At 40.1% G+C, this 15,536-nt stretch overlaps 1 protein-coding gene across 5 annotated transcripts in view; it reads right to left on the bottom strand.

Annotated features, from left to right (window-relative positions):
- LOC106091729 (facilitated trehalose transporter Tret1-2 homolog) overlaps positions 1–15,536 on the bottom strand; it is a 282,586-nt gene that overhangs the window by 61,379 nt on the left and 205,671 nt on the right. For all 5 annotated transcript variants that reach the window (XM_059365148.1, XM_059365147.1, XM_059365149.1 and 2 more), the window contains one exon: positions 11,273–11,601. In XM_059365148.1, the coding sequence (XP_059221131.1) occupies positions 11,273–11,601 (329 nt within the window). The remainder of the gene's footprint in view (positions 1–11,272; positions 11,602–15,536) is intronic.

The raw sequence follows: 15,536 nt of genomic DNA, 5'->3' as shown, positions 1-15,536 counted from the left end.
CGTCCGTTTGTTCTTCTGTCTGTCGCGAGCACGCTAAATTTCGAAGAAAAAAAGCAAGCCGCTTGAAATTTTGCAAGAATACTTCTTATTAGTTTAGGTCAGGTGGAATGGTAAATGGGCCATATCGGCCCATGTTTAGATATAGCAGCCATATAAACCGATCTTGAATCTTGACTTCTTGAGCCACTAGCGAGCGCAATTCTTATCCGATTTGGCTGAAAGTGTTTTGTTATTACTTCCAATAAATGTGCTAAATATGGTTTTAATTGGTCCATAACCTGATATAGCTGCCATATAAACCGATCTGGGATCTTAGCTTCTTGAGCCTATAGAGGTCGCGATCCATGGTGGAGGGTATATAAGATTCGGCCCGGCAGAACTAAGCACGCTTTTATTTGCTTCTGATGGTCACGCCAGGATTCGAAACGAGGCGTTCAGCGTCATAGGCGGACATTCTAACCCCTCCAATACGGTGGCGGTGCTTATCCCCTCTCCTAATACTGGCGACATTTGTAAGGTACTATGCTATGTAAAAACTTCTCCTCATAAGAGATGTCGAACAGGGGCACACCGTTCGGGCTCGGCTATAAAAAGGAGGCCCTTTATCCTTGAGCTTAAACTTGAATCGGACTGTTCCTTAATGGAATGTTAATGGTTAAATTTGCAATTGCATTCCGCAGACTTTATAACGGGATGTGTATTAAACATGACTCAAGGAATACAATAAGATTATCAGAGCGGCAAAACGTGCCTCCTAGAAGCTTTCCTCCGAACAGGTCGGCAGGGATAATAATGCCACCAAGATGAAAATGCTTCTCTCAAAAACCCGTGTCAAAACGTTAGGTTAAAAAGAGGGCAATCGGCTTGCTGTGTCCGTAATACAAAGAAGTAACCTCGAAAAAGAAAATGCATGTTACGAATCCCGTGCTACTTACAAAATCCTTAATTTTTTTCCATGCCCCAAGTTGGTACATGTCTGGTATTGGGTCCCCACCTAAGTGCCGGTGTCTGTTATACGCGGCGAAAGCCAGGCAATTACAAAGGAAATACTCCAACGTCTCATCATCTTCCCCGCATGCCCTTCATATGCTATCACTTACCGCACCGATTTTACATAAGTGAGCTCGTAGTCCTATGTGTCTCGTTATGATACCAATAGCTATACTGATCTCCTTCTTACTTTCTTTCAGTAATAGCATCGTCTTCTCACGATCTGGATCCAGGCATAGGATTTTCGCCGTCCTACCGACTGTTTCACTGCATGTCTTAACTCGGACTTGACTGGACATTTAAGTTACCCGGACCTGATGGAATATGTCCGGCATTACTATAGAAGGAGACCGACTATCTGGCACCTCATCTGACGAATATTTTCACAGCGTGGCTAGGACTTGAATATACTCCAAAGGCCCGGCAGGAAAGCAAGGGTGGTATTTATACCCAATCCTGGTTATTCAAAGTTTGTGATACCAAATGCCTACAGACCTATAAGCCATTCGTCCTTTCTACTTAAAATCGTGGAACATATTGTGGACACCATGATAAGGGATAGGACTTCCAGAGAACGGCTCATATACAAACAGCGTGTCTATGTCAAGGGAAGTTCGATGGAGACTGCCCTGCTCGCGGTTGTGCATAAAATAGAAGAATCCTTCGATGCCAAAACGTTCACACTGGCGGTATGCATTGACATCGAGAGTGCTTTTAACAATGTGCGGACTGACACACTGTTCATCCTTAGGAATTGTCACATTCTGGATCGCACCGAGAAGGCCGTACGCAATAAGTTGACAGACGTAAGCTCGAAATGGGGCCTGAATCCGAGGATAGTCCATTGGCTCTACAGGAGCGTGATTAGACCGATATTTTTTTACTCCTCAGCAGTCTGGTGGGCTACGAGGGAGAGAAAGTACAAAGTAAGGATAATACAACAGGTTCATACAAGGAAGGACTACAGAAAACTCTTCAGCATGGGGAAAGCCACAAGAGCACCACATGATTAGGATATCTATAAGGCTGAGCTAAGAAAATATAAGGGCGAGCTGAGAAAGGCTCAGAACAACTCCTGGGTAGAATTTTGCAGATCCGCAGAGGATACATCTGAGGCCTCTAGGCTGAGGAGGACCTATTACGGTGGGGTATATTCAGAAGTCAGGGAATGTGTGAACAATATCCAGTGCGGAAACACTAGAGCATCTCGTTGATACACATTTCCTGGGAAATTCTCCAATGGACAACATGGCGCCAGAAGAGGTTGTCACTGTCCGAGGTTATAGGGGAAATTAAGTCTGAGCCGAAAGTCCATTGGGCGATAAGAAGTTTCGACTGCTTTTAGTCGCCAGGTTGTTCACTGGTTGAATTATAAGCTGTGTCCGACAGACTGTCTTCTTGCCTTAGAGAGATGTACTCTGCTTGTATCAGCATTTTCATTCCAAAAACCGGGAAAACCCTAGAACATGAAAGCGAAAGATTATCGCCTTGTTAGTCTGTCATCCGTCATGCTAAAGACTATTGAGAGGTTGATAGAAACATATCTGAGGGCAAAGATCCCTGGAGATCACCTGTCTAGACAACAGCTTGCATAAAGTAAGCGCAAGTCCACTGAAACAGCCCTTCACCTTTCACGACCTAGTCGGCTACATAGAGGGTTCTCTCGCTGTCAAGGATTATGCAATGGTAGCATTTCTTGACATTGAAGGTGCTTTCAAGAATGAAAAACCGACGTCAATCATGAACTCTGCCATAAGAATATTTAATAATAACTTACTTACTAAAATATGCCATACGTCTATTTTGGATCCGTAGATCTAAAAAGATGGTTCAGCAGAAGAACACCTCACGGAGGTGTACTGTTTCCTCTACTTTGGAATATAGCTACTAACAATATATTATTGTCTCTGAAAGAAAAAGGTGTAAAAGTAGTCGAGCATGTTGATGACGTGGCAATTTCGGTTCGTTGAAAGTTTCCCAGCACTCTAAGAGATATACTTCAGGAAGCTCTACGTGCAACAGCGAAGTGGGCTACCGAAAGTGGTCTGGATGTAAATCCGTGCAAGACAGAAGTAGTTCTTTCCAGCAGTAGATATAAGTTACCTACAGTGTCTCGTGTTTCCTTGGGAGGAAAGATTGTTTCATTTACAGAAAGCGCAAAATCCCTGGGTGTTTTGCTGGACAGAAAATTGAACTTAAAATCGAACATTTTGAAAAAGTGAAAATAGGCAACTCTCGCCCTATGCACCTGCAAGAGAGCCATTGGCTAAAGTGGGAATATATATATATATATATATATATATATATATATATATATATATATATATATATATATATATATATATATATATATATATATATATATATATATATATATATATATATATCATTGAGTATATATCGCTGGGTTGTTAGACCTATAATGCTATATCGTGTTGTGGTCTGGTGGACAGCGCTTCAGAAGTCCGTCGACACCATCTGATGCATTGAATTTAATGCTACATTTAATGCCCTTGGACATTGTGGCTGCGACCACTGCCATGAGGCTAAGGGAGCTTTCTCTTTTGTCATGTGGCTGCAACGGACCCTGCGCTATCCTTAATACAATGTCCGATGTTCGAGGCAGTGTGAATTACTTCTTTCCTGAGCCGCTTTTTGATAAAAAGTAATGTACCACTATTCCTGACAGAAGCGATTGGAACTACGATATCCCTGGTAATAGAGGTTACATAGCCTACTATACGGATAGTGCCAAACTAGACTGAACTGGCCGAACAGTCCAAAATTCAACATTCGACATGTAGGATTAGTTTTCTGGATCAGGCCCGAAGGGTAACGAATGATAGATAGTCATAAAGAGGAAGATGTGTGAATTCTAAAACTATGAAGCCTTATCTAGACTTGAAGAGGTTTAGCGCTTTGCTGTCACTGGCTAGATCAGACGTCTCAGCCATTGTGTGCGTCATGACAGGTCACTGTCTAATCGGAAAACATGCTGACAGACTGAAGGAACGACTTTTACAGAAGCTGTGGGGTCATCGAAGAAGAAGAGACTATTGAACACCTTCTGCGTGTGTGTCTCGCACTGGCATTCAGAAGGAGTTTCACTTGAGGTTATCAAAGCGAATGTGAACATTCACAATTTTTTGGGCTTGTTAAAGCTGGATGGGAACTAGAATGCATCTTCCTTCTTCTGTTGCCTGTGGTATCACAATTAACGAAAACGTCTAAGTGAGTGATAGCAGACTGCCACTTAAACCTTACCTAATGTAACCTCGTACTTGGGTAATAAAGCTTTCCCAAGGAACACATGGTATGACCGGGAGTGTCAAGAAGCTAGTGAAGCCAAGAATGCGGCATACAGGGCAACTTTGCAGTCAGTAGCAACGCTAGATGAAAGAGAGTTATCGCGAGAGAGAGGAGAAACGTCTATTCCGCAGAAAGATAAAGGACGTACAGAGTAAGCGAATCGGAATGTTCAGGAGCTGGAATGAATTCCGAAAATTCTGCCAAAGAATTAAACATCAAACCGATGGCTTTGGTGCAGGCACATCCTCCCGCAGAGACATAGAATTAAGTCTAGTTATTGATACAGATAGTGCGTTGAGGATATTTTTTTTTTTTTTTTTTTTTTTTAATGCAGTTTTATTACGACTGAGTTTGCACTCATCTAGTAATTTAATGTTAACAATACATATTCAATACTAGAATAGTTAACCTAGTATATAACATTTTAATGAGAAGTAGTTCAATAACTATACTCTAATTGTGTACAATCAAGGGAGTTTATGTGGCTAAATCTAAGGGTAAAGTTCTTTGAAGTCGCCTTGTGCTGGAATAGTTGCTGACAATATTGTTCAAGTCACTGTTTATATGACTTTGTAGCTTGAGGACATGTTTTTGTGCGTTGATATGAATTTCTTCAGCGATGGTTTTTACTCCCAAGTCCCGATGCAGGTCATTGTTGCGTATGAACCAAGGGGCGTTTACCATAGTACGTAGTATTTTATTTTGGGTCTTCTGTATAATATCCACCTCCTTCTTTGCAGCACAGCCCCACAGCTGTATGCCGTAACACCATATAGGTTTAATTGTTTGATTGTAAATCAGCAGTTTATTTTTAAGTGATATTCTACTATCCACTAATATCCAGTATACTTGACTGAATTTCATTTTAACTTCTTTGTTCTTTATCTTCACATGTTCTTTCCATTTTAGTTTTGTATCTAGGGTCATGCCAAGATATTTTGCCTTATTCACGAAAGGTACCACAGTGCCATTTAGATAAAGTGGAGTTTGAAGTATCTGTTTATTTGTAAACACAATGTGCGTTGATTTACTTTCGTTTAAATGCATTCTCCATTTTTTCATCCAGCTTAAAATACTGGAAAGAATAACTTGGAGCTTGTTTGTGGCTTCTTTTTCAGTGTCCGCAGTGGTGAGGACCGCCGTATCATCAGCAAAGGTTGCAATGGTTGCATCAGGAGATGTTGGAATATCTCTCGTATATAAGAGGTATAGTATTGGGCCTAAGACACTCCCTTGTGGGACACCAGCTCGAATTGGCCTCAGATTTGAGTATTGGGTTTCAATTTTTACTCGAAAGTGGCGATGGGTTAAGTAGGAAGCCAGAATTTGATAATACTCATGTGGTAGATCATTATGTAGTTTGCACAAAAGCCCTTCATGCCAGACCTTATCAAATGCTTGCCCAAGATCCAAAAATACTGTTGAACAAACGCGCTTATCTTCAATAGCTTTTTCTGCTACATCTACGATGCGGTGAACCTGTTGAATGGTTGAATGTGCAGTTCGAAATCCAAATTGATGGCTTGGGATGAGACGTCTATTTGTTATTAGTGGTACAAGTCTCTTTAAGAGCAGTTTTTCGAATATTTTCGACATAACAGGTAGCAGAGATATAGGCCGATATGAGGTTATTTGATGGTCTGGTTTGCCAGGTTTCGGGATTATAATAATTTCGGCTACTTTCCATTCTAGTGGAACATACTGCAGTCGGAAACATGCGTTTATAATAAATAATAGATTTTTTAGAGCTGTAGCTGGAAGCTTTTTAAATATCTGTCCTGTTATTAAATCGTAACCAGGCGCTTTTTTAGCACTTATATCTTTTGCTATTACATTCTCCAACTCCCTTAGTGTGGCTGGTTTGATTGTGAGATGGTCCGATTTTAGGGTTTTGCTGGTACCTTCGTTATTAGATCTGTCTTCCAGTGGTTTAAATATATTATAGAAATGATCTGCAAATAATTCAGCTTTTTCATCAGCTTTACGAATCCATGTTCCATCGACGTTTTTGATTGGAGGCATTTTTGGTGAAGCTTGGTTGAATTGCTTCGTTGCTTTCCACAAACTGTAGTTGGTTGCTTTGGTTGAAGACAAGTTTTCTAGGTGCGACGACATAGTTTTATTTTTAGATTCACTTGTTAATTTCTTAAGATCATTAACAAGACGGTTTAAGGCGGCTTTATTTTCTGCCGTCCTTTCTCTTTGCCACTTCTTTCGTGCTTTTCTTTTCTTTGATAATAAAATTCTTATTTCTTTCGGAAACGTAGGCGTATGATATATTTTATTCAAATTTTGGGTAGGAGTACTTTCCCATGCAGAAATTTGAATGGCTTCAATAAATTTCGCTAGCTCTTCATCAATTTGGGCTTCTGTCTTGAGACTGGTATTTAAATGTATTTTCTCCGATAAAGTATATTTGAAAAAGTGCCAGTTTGTTTTTTTGTTTATAAGAAAATTTGGAGGATCCATTTCAATGGCGCTGTCACTTACAGTCAGTATTACAGCAGAATGATCAGATGATGATAACGCTTCTGAGTTTTCAATAAACACATAATTTTTAGGTATATTTTTTATGATGAAAAAATCAATCAAGTCAGGTATAAGATTTCCGTTCGAAGGCCAATACGTTGGTTTGTTTCCCGAATATATCTCGCATTTAAGAGATCTACATGCTTTGTATAGTTCACATCCCTTTGGAGAAGTGAGTCTTGAACCCCAGACTTTATTTTTGGCATTAAAATCGCCACCCATCACGAAATGGTTGTTACATTTTTTCAATGTTTCTATATACTGTTCACTTTTAATATTGTGCCTTGGAGGAGAATATAGTGCGCAAATTTTGAAATAGTTGTTGTGTTTAAGTTGAACCGATACGCACGCTATTTGAAACATGACGTCCTCAATCTTTTGCTCCTCTTGATGTTTGATATTTTCTTTTATTATGACCGAAGCTCCTCCCCTGGGTTTTAAGGAAGGATGAAAGGCGTTATAGATCTTATAACCTTTGATAGTTGCAAACGAGTTTTTAATTAAATGGCTCTCTGATATGAGTAGTATATCAATTTTTTCATCATATAGAAAACATTCAATTTCATTTAATCGGCGCAATAAACCATTGCAATTCCATGTAGCGATTCGTAGCATAGCCATTATTGTGGATTAGAATTAATTGAATTAACGACTATAGCGTTTAATTTATCAATCAATTTTTCACTCAGCTTAGCTTGGAAATCTAAGCGTTGATTAATTTTTTCCATGTTTTTCAATATTACACCCAGTATTGTTGGGGTTTCTTCATAAGAAGCATTCAAATTTTTGGCGTCTAATACACCAGAGTAGCTCTTTGTTTGAGAGATTTGGCGACTTGTAGCTTGCACTGACTGCTGCAATGTTTGTTGGTTGGATGTTTGAATTTGTAATTGTATCGGATTTTGGAGAACTTGCTGGTTTGCTCCGTTATTTGAGACGAGAGGTTCCACATTATGTTTATTTGTATGGATATCTTTGACGGATCGAGATTTATTTCTGAGTTTTTGAAGCTCTTTTGCAACTTCACAACCTCTATAACTGGCAGGATGATTACCTTTGCAGTTAATGCATTTAGGAACTATAGATTTTGGCATTTCGCAATTTTCTGTGTCATGTTTTCCTGCACATTTTACACATCTTGCTTCCCTCTGGCAATAGCTTTTGGTGTGATTGAAGCCTTGACAGCGTTTACACTGGGGTATTAGTTTTGTTTGAGGTCTTACTGCTTCAATTTTAACTTTTATTTTAAGGATATTTGTTATTTTAAAGATTTCATCTATATTGTCGTCTTTATGGAAAGTTACTCGGAAAATAGGAAGATTTCTGTATCGATAGGAACTGCTATTTTCTACTCGTTCTTTCTTTAAAAGGTTGACGGCATCTAAAGGTTTAAAGCCCTTTTCTTGAAGATCTTGCATTATATCTTCCTTTGTACAAGTGTGGTGGAGACCACGTATAATGACCTTATTTGGCCTTTCGTTTTTATTTTCGTATGTGAACCATTCAGTTTTCATTGTGTTCAATGTTTGTGACAAGTTTCTGTAATCAGTAGGTGAATTCGTGTTAATCTTCCATACATTATTGTTCAAAGCTGTGATTGTGAAATCATGTACTTGAGCAGATTTAATTAATTTCTTAATCTCTTCAAAACTTGTAATGCCAACAATATTTATAGGGGGCGGTTTATCTGCCCTACCATCTTTTGTTTCGGATCTCTCGATATTATTTTCTTTTTCTATTTGTGTTTGCTGTGATTCGCTGGTGTTATCTTTTTTAGTTTTGGATTTGTTCCTCTTACTTCTTTGAACAATCCAGTTTGTCTCTCTTTCCAATTCTTCTTCATCAGTTACATACTGATGAACTAAACCACGTTCGACTATAGATTCGTCTTGGGCTTGGTTTTGTGGTCTATCAGTATATTGGACAGTATTTACCATATCATTAGCGTCCATGAATTGACTATCTTTTTTATTTAAAAGTTGTTCTTTTAGAACTATATTCTCTTGCTTTATATTTTGCAATTCAGCAAGTATGCAATCAATAGTGTGCTGCATTTCATGTATTTGCTGCTTTAGCATGATATTCTCATTTTGAATTATTTGGATTCGGTTTCCTCTAAAAGGAGTCCCCCCGCCTGGAGGCGGGTTATTTAAATCCATTTAAATTTTCAAATATAAAGACCGTTAATAACAGGGTGACAAGATGATGTAAATAACAAGTAGTAATGAACACCACCACAATTACTGTACCCAATAAATCTGGCAACACCGTTCCACATCACAACGTGTGACGAGATCAGCTGCTGTTTGTTTTGTTTTCTGATCACAAAGGACAGATATAGTTTATTTTGAGTTGTTTTTAAGATAAATTTGTGTAAATTTGTCTATTATAACACTTTATTTTTAAAGTTTTTGGCAAAAATATCGCCTTTTAAGCTCGCCGGGCACAATCCGGACGTTCACAGAATGCCGAATGCACACCACCACGAACGGGCGAATATTTTGGAAATAGTTCCTGAGGCTTTGGTAAGTCCTTTTTATGCATAAACTTGTACACACACGGAGCGGTTTGATATCACGTCCACTTAGTACAATGCACAGTGGTATACTGAGGATATGGAAAGAGAACTTTTCCCAGCTGGTGATGGTGATGGTCATGAGTATACCGCAGAACCCATCCCTGATGAATGTGTACCACCTAGTCAGAACGAAGTCCCTATAGCAGTCACTCGGCTGCGGTTTTAGACGTGCTAAATCCACCACAGACCAGATGTTTACACTGCGCCGAATCTTCGAAAGACTTGAGAACGAAAAATCAGTCTCTACCGTCTTTTCGTTGACTACAAAGCCGACTTCGACAGCCCTATACTTTCTAAGGCATTTCAAGACATGTCTGAGTTTAGTATACCTGCAAAATTGATACGACTTTGTAGGATGACGCTTGCTGATACACGCTCCCCAGTCAAAATAGGAAAGAACCTCTCCGAATCGTTCAATAACAAACGAGGTTTCAGACGGGGAGACAACCATCGTATGGTCTCCTTATTATATTGCTGGAGAAGATTAAACGAGATGCAGCTGTGAATAGGAATGGGACACTACTGACAGGAGAGCATATGCTACTCGCCTATGTCGACGGCATCGATATTATGGGTCGGTCACCGGAAGAAGCAATTGCAGCCTATGAAAATATCGAAAGAAAATCAACGAAGGTGGGCTTGGTAAGGTTGGTTAGGTTAGGTTGAAAAGAGGTTCCAGACATTTATCCGCCCCATGCCACTATGGACATATACCTAAGCCAGTAATCGGCTTGGTATGTGCTCTAAAAACTATAAAGGAACCTCTAAAAAGAAAATTTTAAGTTAGGGCTTGGTAATAAATGGAGATAAAACAACTCCCAAAAAGCACGGTACACCTTAGCAGATAAGGAAAATGGAGAAAGTTGAGAACTACAAATGACACCAGTTATGAAATAAAACGAAGGACAACATTGGCCAACAAATGCTACTTTGAATTGGGCAAGCAGTTGAGGAGCAAAGCCACTCCTCGACAGACGAAGATTACTCTATACAAGACACTGATACTATCCGTGCTGTTGTTTGGCTCCAAAGCATGGGTACTTGCGAAAGCAGATGAAGCGGTATGACGACGATAGCATAGTAAAATGTATCAAAATACAACGGTTTCGTTGGCTAGATCATGTTGTCAGAATGGTGGAAGCTGCAGCAAAGTCGTCTTTTGGAGGCGGCCATAATAGAACCCACAAAATGGGAAGACCGAGTTTCCAAGTGGAGACTCGAAACTGGGTGTCAGAGATTTGGAGAAGAAGCGCGCTTGGAAGTCTATTCTATGTTCGGCTAGAGGAATACATTTTCTGTAATGGCCAAAGTAACGGGAAGAGTAGATATCGGTGTTAATAAAAAAAATGGGTTTTTATTCTAATCTTATATAAGTTAAGGGTAGAGGGTCTAATGATCTTTGAATGCTATCTCAGCAAGATAGCGCTATTTTTATGGAGTTTAGTTTAAAGGAGGTATCATTCACATACAATTAAAGAACTGAACTGGACTTTATGTCGTGTTTTCGAGTTTTGGAGATCGTTAATACAGCCTAAAATATAAGGCTTCTAGGGGCTCAAGAAGTCAATCGTATTATCCATACATGAACCATAACGTCATTTTTTGTATTTGCAACGACCTTCATCAACATAAAGTATCTATGTCAAATTGAAGGGGATAGATTCATCCCTTTGAATGCAATCGTCATTTCGACAGACGAACGGGCAGATGGATATGGCTAAATCATTTTTAAAAAGAAAGACAATTTATTCTTGTCAATTTATATGACACCTATATCTAAATCTGAAATGAGATTATTGTTCTCTATAACATTGACTACTTTTTGTAATCCATGCTGTTTTATTTAGTTAATGCATGAGTACTCACCAAAATCTTTATAGGACACGGACCCTCCTTCATTTCGATTATCAATAAGTGATTTAAGGTTGTCGAAATCTTCGTTACATTTTTGCTTGTTATCTGCGTCGCAATTTCTATAAAACTTGAACGATTCTTCTGCTGAAATGTACTGCTTCTTCCTCAGTAAATGTTGTGGAGTTTCTGGAAATATGAGTGCCAGCAGCAAGTAAGCAATCGGCAGTGTCACTATGCAAAATGGTATGATGTGGTATGCTACATGTGTCGATACTATAAAACCAAGTAGAACACCAAAGTTCACAGACAACATAAGCATGGTTGAAAGAGTTCCTCGTATGCTAAAAATATTAGAATAAAAAGTGTAGTAAGTGTATGTGTTCGAAATATTTGAGCGATCATTTTATTTTATTTATTGAGCTCACTAAAGATAATTTTTATGGGCTATATTTACTTTGTCATTCCGTTTGTAATACCTCGAAATATTGGTCTAAAATCCACTGAGACTATATACTTGATCGTCGTGTCATTATAGCTCGATTCAGTTACAGTTGTTTTTTAGACGCTAAATTTGAACAAAAAACTTCAGAAACAATCGCGCGATTTTTGAAAACTTTTTGATTTTTTTTAAAGCGCCTCAGGCAAAAAATATTTTCAAAATCGCGTGATTTTTGAACGACTTTTTTTTAAAAGAACGTCGTATTTTTGAAAATACTGTTAATCTACGGCGTTTGACTTTTTTAAATATATATGAGCTATTGACACGTTATTGATTGATATGGACCGTACTTGTGCTTAGCCCACCCCCAGAACCCTTTCTACGCTTTTGATGGCAACTATATCAGGTTATCAATCAATTTAGACCATACTTGGAACGGTTGTACAAAATTTTAACCAAATTGGATAAGAATTGCGCCCTCTATCAGCCCAAGAAGTCTAATCGTGGGATCGGTTCATTTCGCGGCTATATCGGGTTATGCACTGATTTAGACTATGCTTGGCGCAGTTATTGCAAGTCATACCAGAACGAAATGTGCAAAATGTCGAAAATCGGATAAGATTTGAGCACTCAAGGAGCTCAAGAAGTCTAATCGGGAGATCGGTTTATATGGCACCTATATCATTAGTTGCGATCCCACAAAACTCATGCGGTTGGGGCGCTGGGCCAGTAACGAGCCCCCGGAAAACTATAAGAAACAAAGGAATTGTAAAAACAGACCCCACTAACGTTGACGACCCACGCAAACGAAAAAAGGACCATGATTTGTGGATCTGCACCCGGAATGTCCGCACTTCGGTACCCGCCAGCGCGGGTATTCGAGAAGTAGAAGGCAGAAAGTGCGATGAACTTGGAATGGCGGCACAACAACACCAAACGGTGATGAACTATACTATAGCTACCATAACACGAGGCATGAATCTGGCTGTGGATTTGTGGTTTGTCGGAGATTGAAATCTTGTCTCAAACTTTACTCCAGTGGATGAGAGGCTAGCCACAATCTGCATAAAAGCCAATTTCTTCAACATCAGCCTTGTATGTGTCCATGCCCTGCCTAAAGAGAGAATATGACCGCTGCCCCTCCCATCATATTAAAATCGCTCTGGGACATTTTAATGCGAAGATAGGAAGAGACGACATCTTTGGTCCAACAGTCGGCAAGTCTCTACGAGGTAACGTCCAGTAATGGGTTGAGGCTATAAGATTTCGCCGCGGCAAATAACATGGTAGTTAGTAGCACCAGATTTCAAAATAAAAATATCCACAAAGCCACATGGCTGTCACCCTACCAAAACACGAGAAACCAAATTGATCACGTTGTGATAGATGGAAGGCATGCATCCAGCGGGTTAGACGTACGATCGATCTGTGGAGCGAATATAGATTCGGGTCATTACCTTGTTGCAGCAAAGGTGCGCACCCGTTTGAACATGGCGAGGAAAGTACGATCTGACACTGCAAGGAAGCTGAACATTGAAAAGCTGCAAACACAACAGATGGCAGCGGCATACTCCACTCGAATGGTCCAACTGCTCGATGAAAGCACTCCTTGTTCAATCCCATGGCAGCCGGTTGTACGTACCGGATTGACCCGATGGAGTTATCCAACACACTGCTACAACAACAACAACAACTCCTTGTTCCGATGATATAATGACGCAGTGGCAGACCATTGCCCACGCCGCGAAACGGAAACCTCCCATAATATACCGGGTACCGGAAACCTCCCATAATATACCCATGATACGACCAAGAGTGTCGAGATGCTACTGAAGCCAAGAATGCGGCATATAGAGCAACCGTGCAATCAGTAGCAACGCGCCAAATGAAGGAAAGGTATCGGGAGAAAAGGAGAGAAGATAATTATCTATTCCGCAGAAAGTAAAAGGAAATGAAAAGACGTGAGTGTGAGCGAATTGAGATGTTCAGAAGTCAGAATGAAGTCCGGAAATTCTGCCAAAGAATTAAACATCAAACCGTTGGCTTTGGTGCAGGAACATCCTCCTGCAGAGACAAAGAAGGAAATCTGGTATCTGACAAAGATAGCATGCTAAGGATATGGAAAAATCATTTTACCCAACTGCTATTGTTCGACGTTGGCGGCAAAGGGGACACCGCAGAAGCCATCCCTGATGATGGTATAGAATGTTTACTTCCTACTTAGTAACCCGACTGAAGAACAACAAAGCAGCAGGAGCCGACGGGTTACCCGCTGAAATATTTTAGACCGGAGGCGACATGGCGATAAGGCGTATGCATCAGCTTATCCGCGCAATCTGGCTAGAAGAACGCATACGCGATGATTGCAAACTCAGCATACTATGTCCAGTACACAAGAAAGGCGGAATGTGCCAACTACAGAGGAATAAGTCCCCTACCCATCGCATAATGAGATTACTGGGCTCTATCAATGCGGCTTTAGACCTGGTAAATCCACCCTAGACCAGATATGCACACTGCGCCAAATCCTGGAAACGGCTCGAGAAGGTCAAATCAACACCTCACATCTCTTTTTTTGACTACAAAGCCGCTTTCGATATCCCTTTTACGTTAAAAGATAATTCAAAACATGTCTGAGTTTAGTGTCCCTGCAAAATTAATAAGACTGCAGGGTGTTGATACGCACCTGTTGCTACGCTTTCCTCAGTAAGAATAGGAAAGAATCTTTCGGAACCATTTAATATCAAACGAGGTTTCAGACAAGGAGACAGTCTATCGTGTGATCTCTTTAATATCTTACTGGAGAAGATTATACGAGATGCAGATGTGAATAGCTATGGCACACTAACACAAAAGAACACATGCTACTCACCTATGCCGACAACATCGGCATCATAGGCCGGTCACCAGAAGTAGTAACTGCAGCCTGTGACAGAATCGAAAGAGAGTCAGTGAAAATGGGTCTGGTAGTAAATGGAGATAAGACGAAATTGATGGTCTCAACTCCCAAAATACCTTGTACAACCGAGCGGATAAAGAATATGGAGAAAGTTGGGAACCACAACTTTGAGATAGTCAGCAACTTTATATACCTCGACACCGCAGTGACTGAAACGAATAACACCAGTTTTGAGATAAAGCGAAGCTACTTTGAATTAAGTAGGCAGTTTAGAAACAAGGCCACCTCTCGACAGACTTCTTACACTACACTTCACAATGATACTATCAGAGATTATTAAATGAGCGCAGAAGATAGAGGCTCTTGCAACGCTTTTCTATGTTCGGCTAGGGGAACAAAGGTTCTGTCATACCCAATTATGGCAAAGTAAGTAATATCAATAAATCAGAGTGATACGAATACGCTTCGTGCAAAATTTCAAGAAGTCAAGACCCAAGATCGGTTTATATGGCAGCTGTATCAAAATATTAACCAGTTTGGCCATTTACAATCCCAACTGACCTACACTAATAATAAGTAGTTGCGCAAGATTTCAAGCGCCTAGCTTTCAAAATTTTTCAAAAGGGCAATAACAACCAGGAGGTTAAGATCACGAGCAGTATTGGAATGTAAGAAGGCTAACGCCTTCTCTGAGGATGGCACGATCTGCATCGCTTGGGTGCCGGGCCATAGCTGTGTAACTGGAAATGAAAAAGCAAACGATTTGGCAGTGAAGGCCAGAGGACTGCCATCAATAAACTTGGTTAACCCGAAGCCTTTCAGGTCGTCCAAGATAAGGGCGTGGGCGACGAATGCGCCTATAACCATGTGGAACAGCGAAACGGTCGGTAGGTCGGCAAAAATCCCATGAAGAGACTCAGCTCGTGAGTAGACGAGGA

Source organism: Stomoxys calcitrans, chromosome 3, assembly GCF_963082655.1.
Source record: "Stomoxys calcitrans chromosome 3, idStoCalc2.1, whole genome shotgun sequence".
Taxonomy (NCBI): Eukaryota; Metazoa; Arthropoda; class Insecta; order Diptera; family Muscidae; genus Stomoxys; species Stomoxys calcitrans.
Note: the sequence above shows the minus strand (reverse complement) of the source record. Positions and strands in the feature narration are given on the sequence as shown.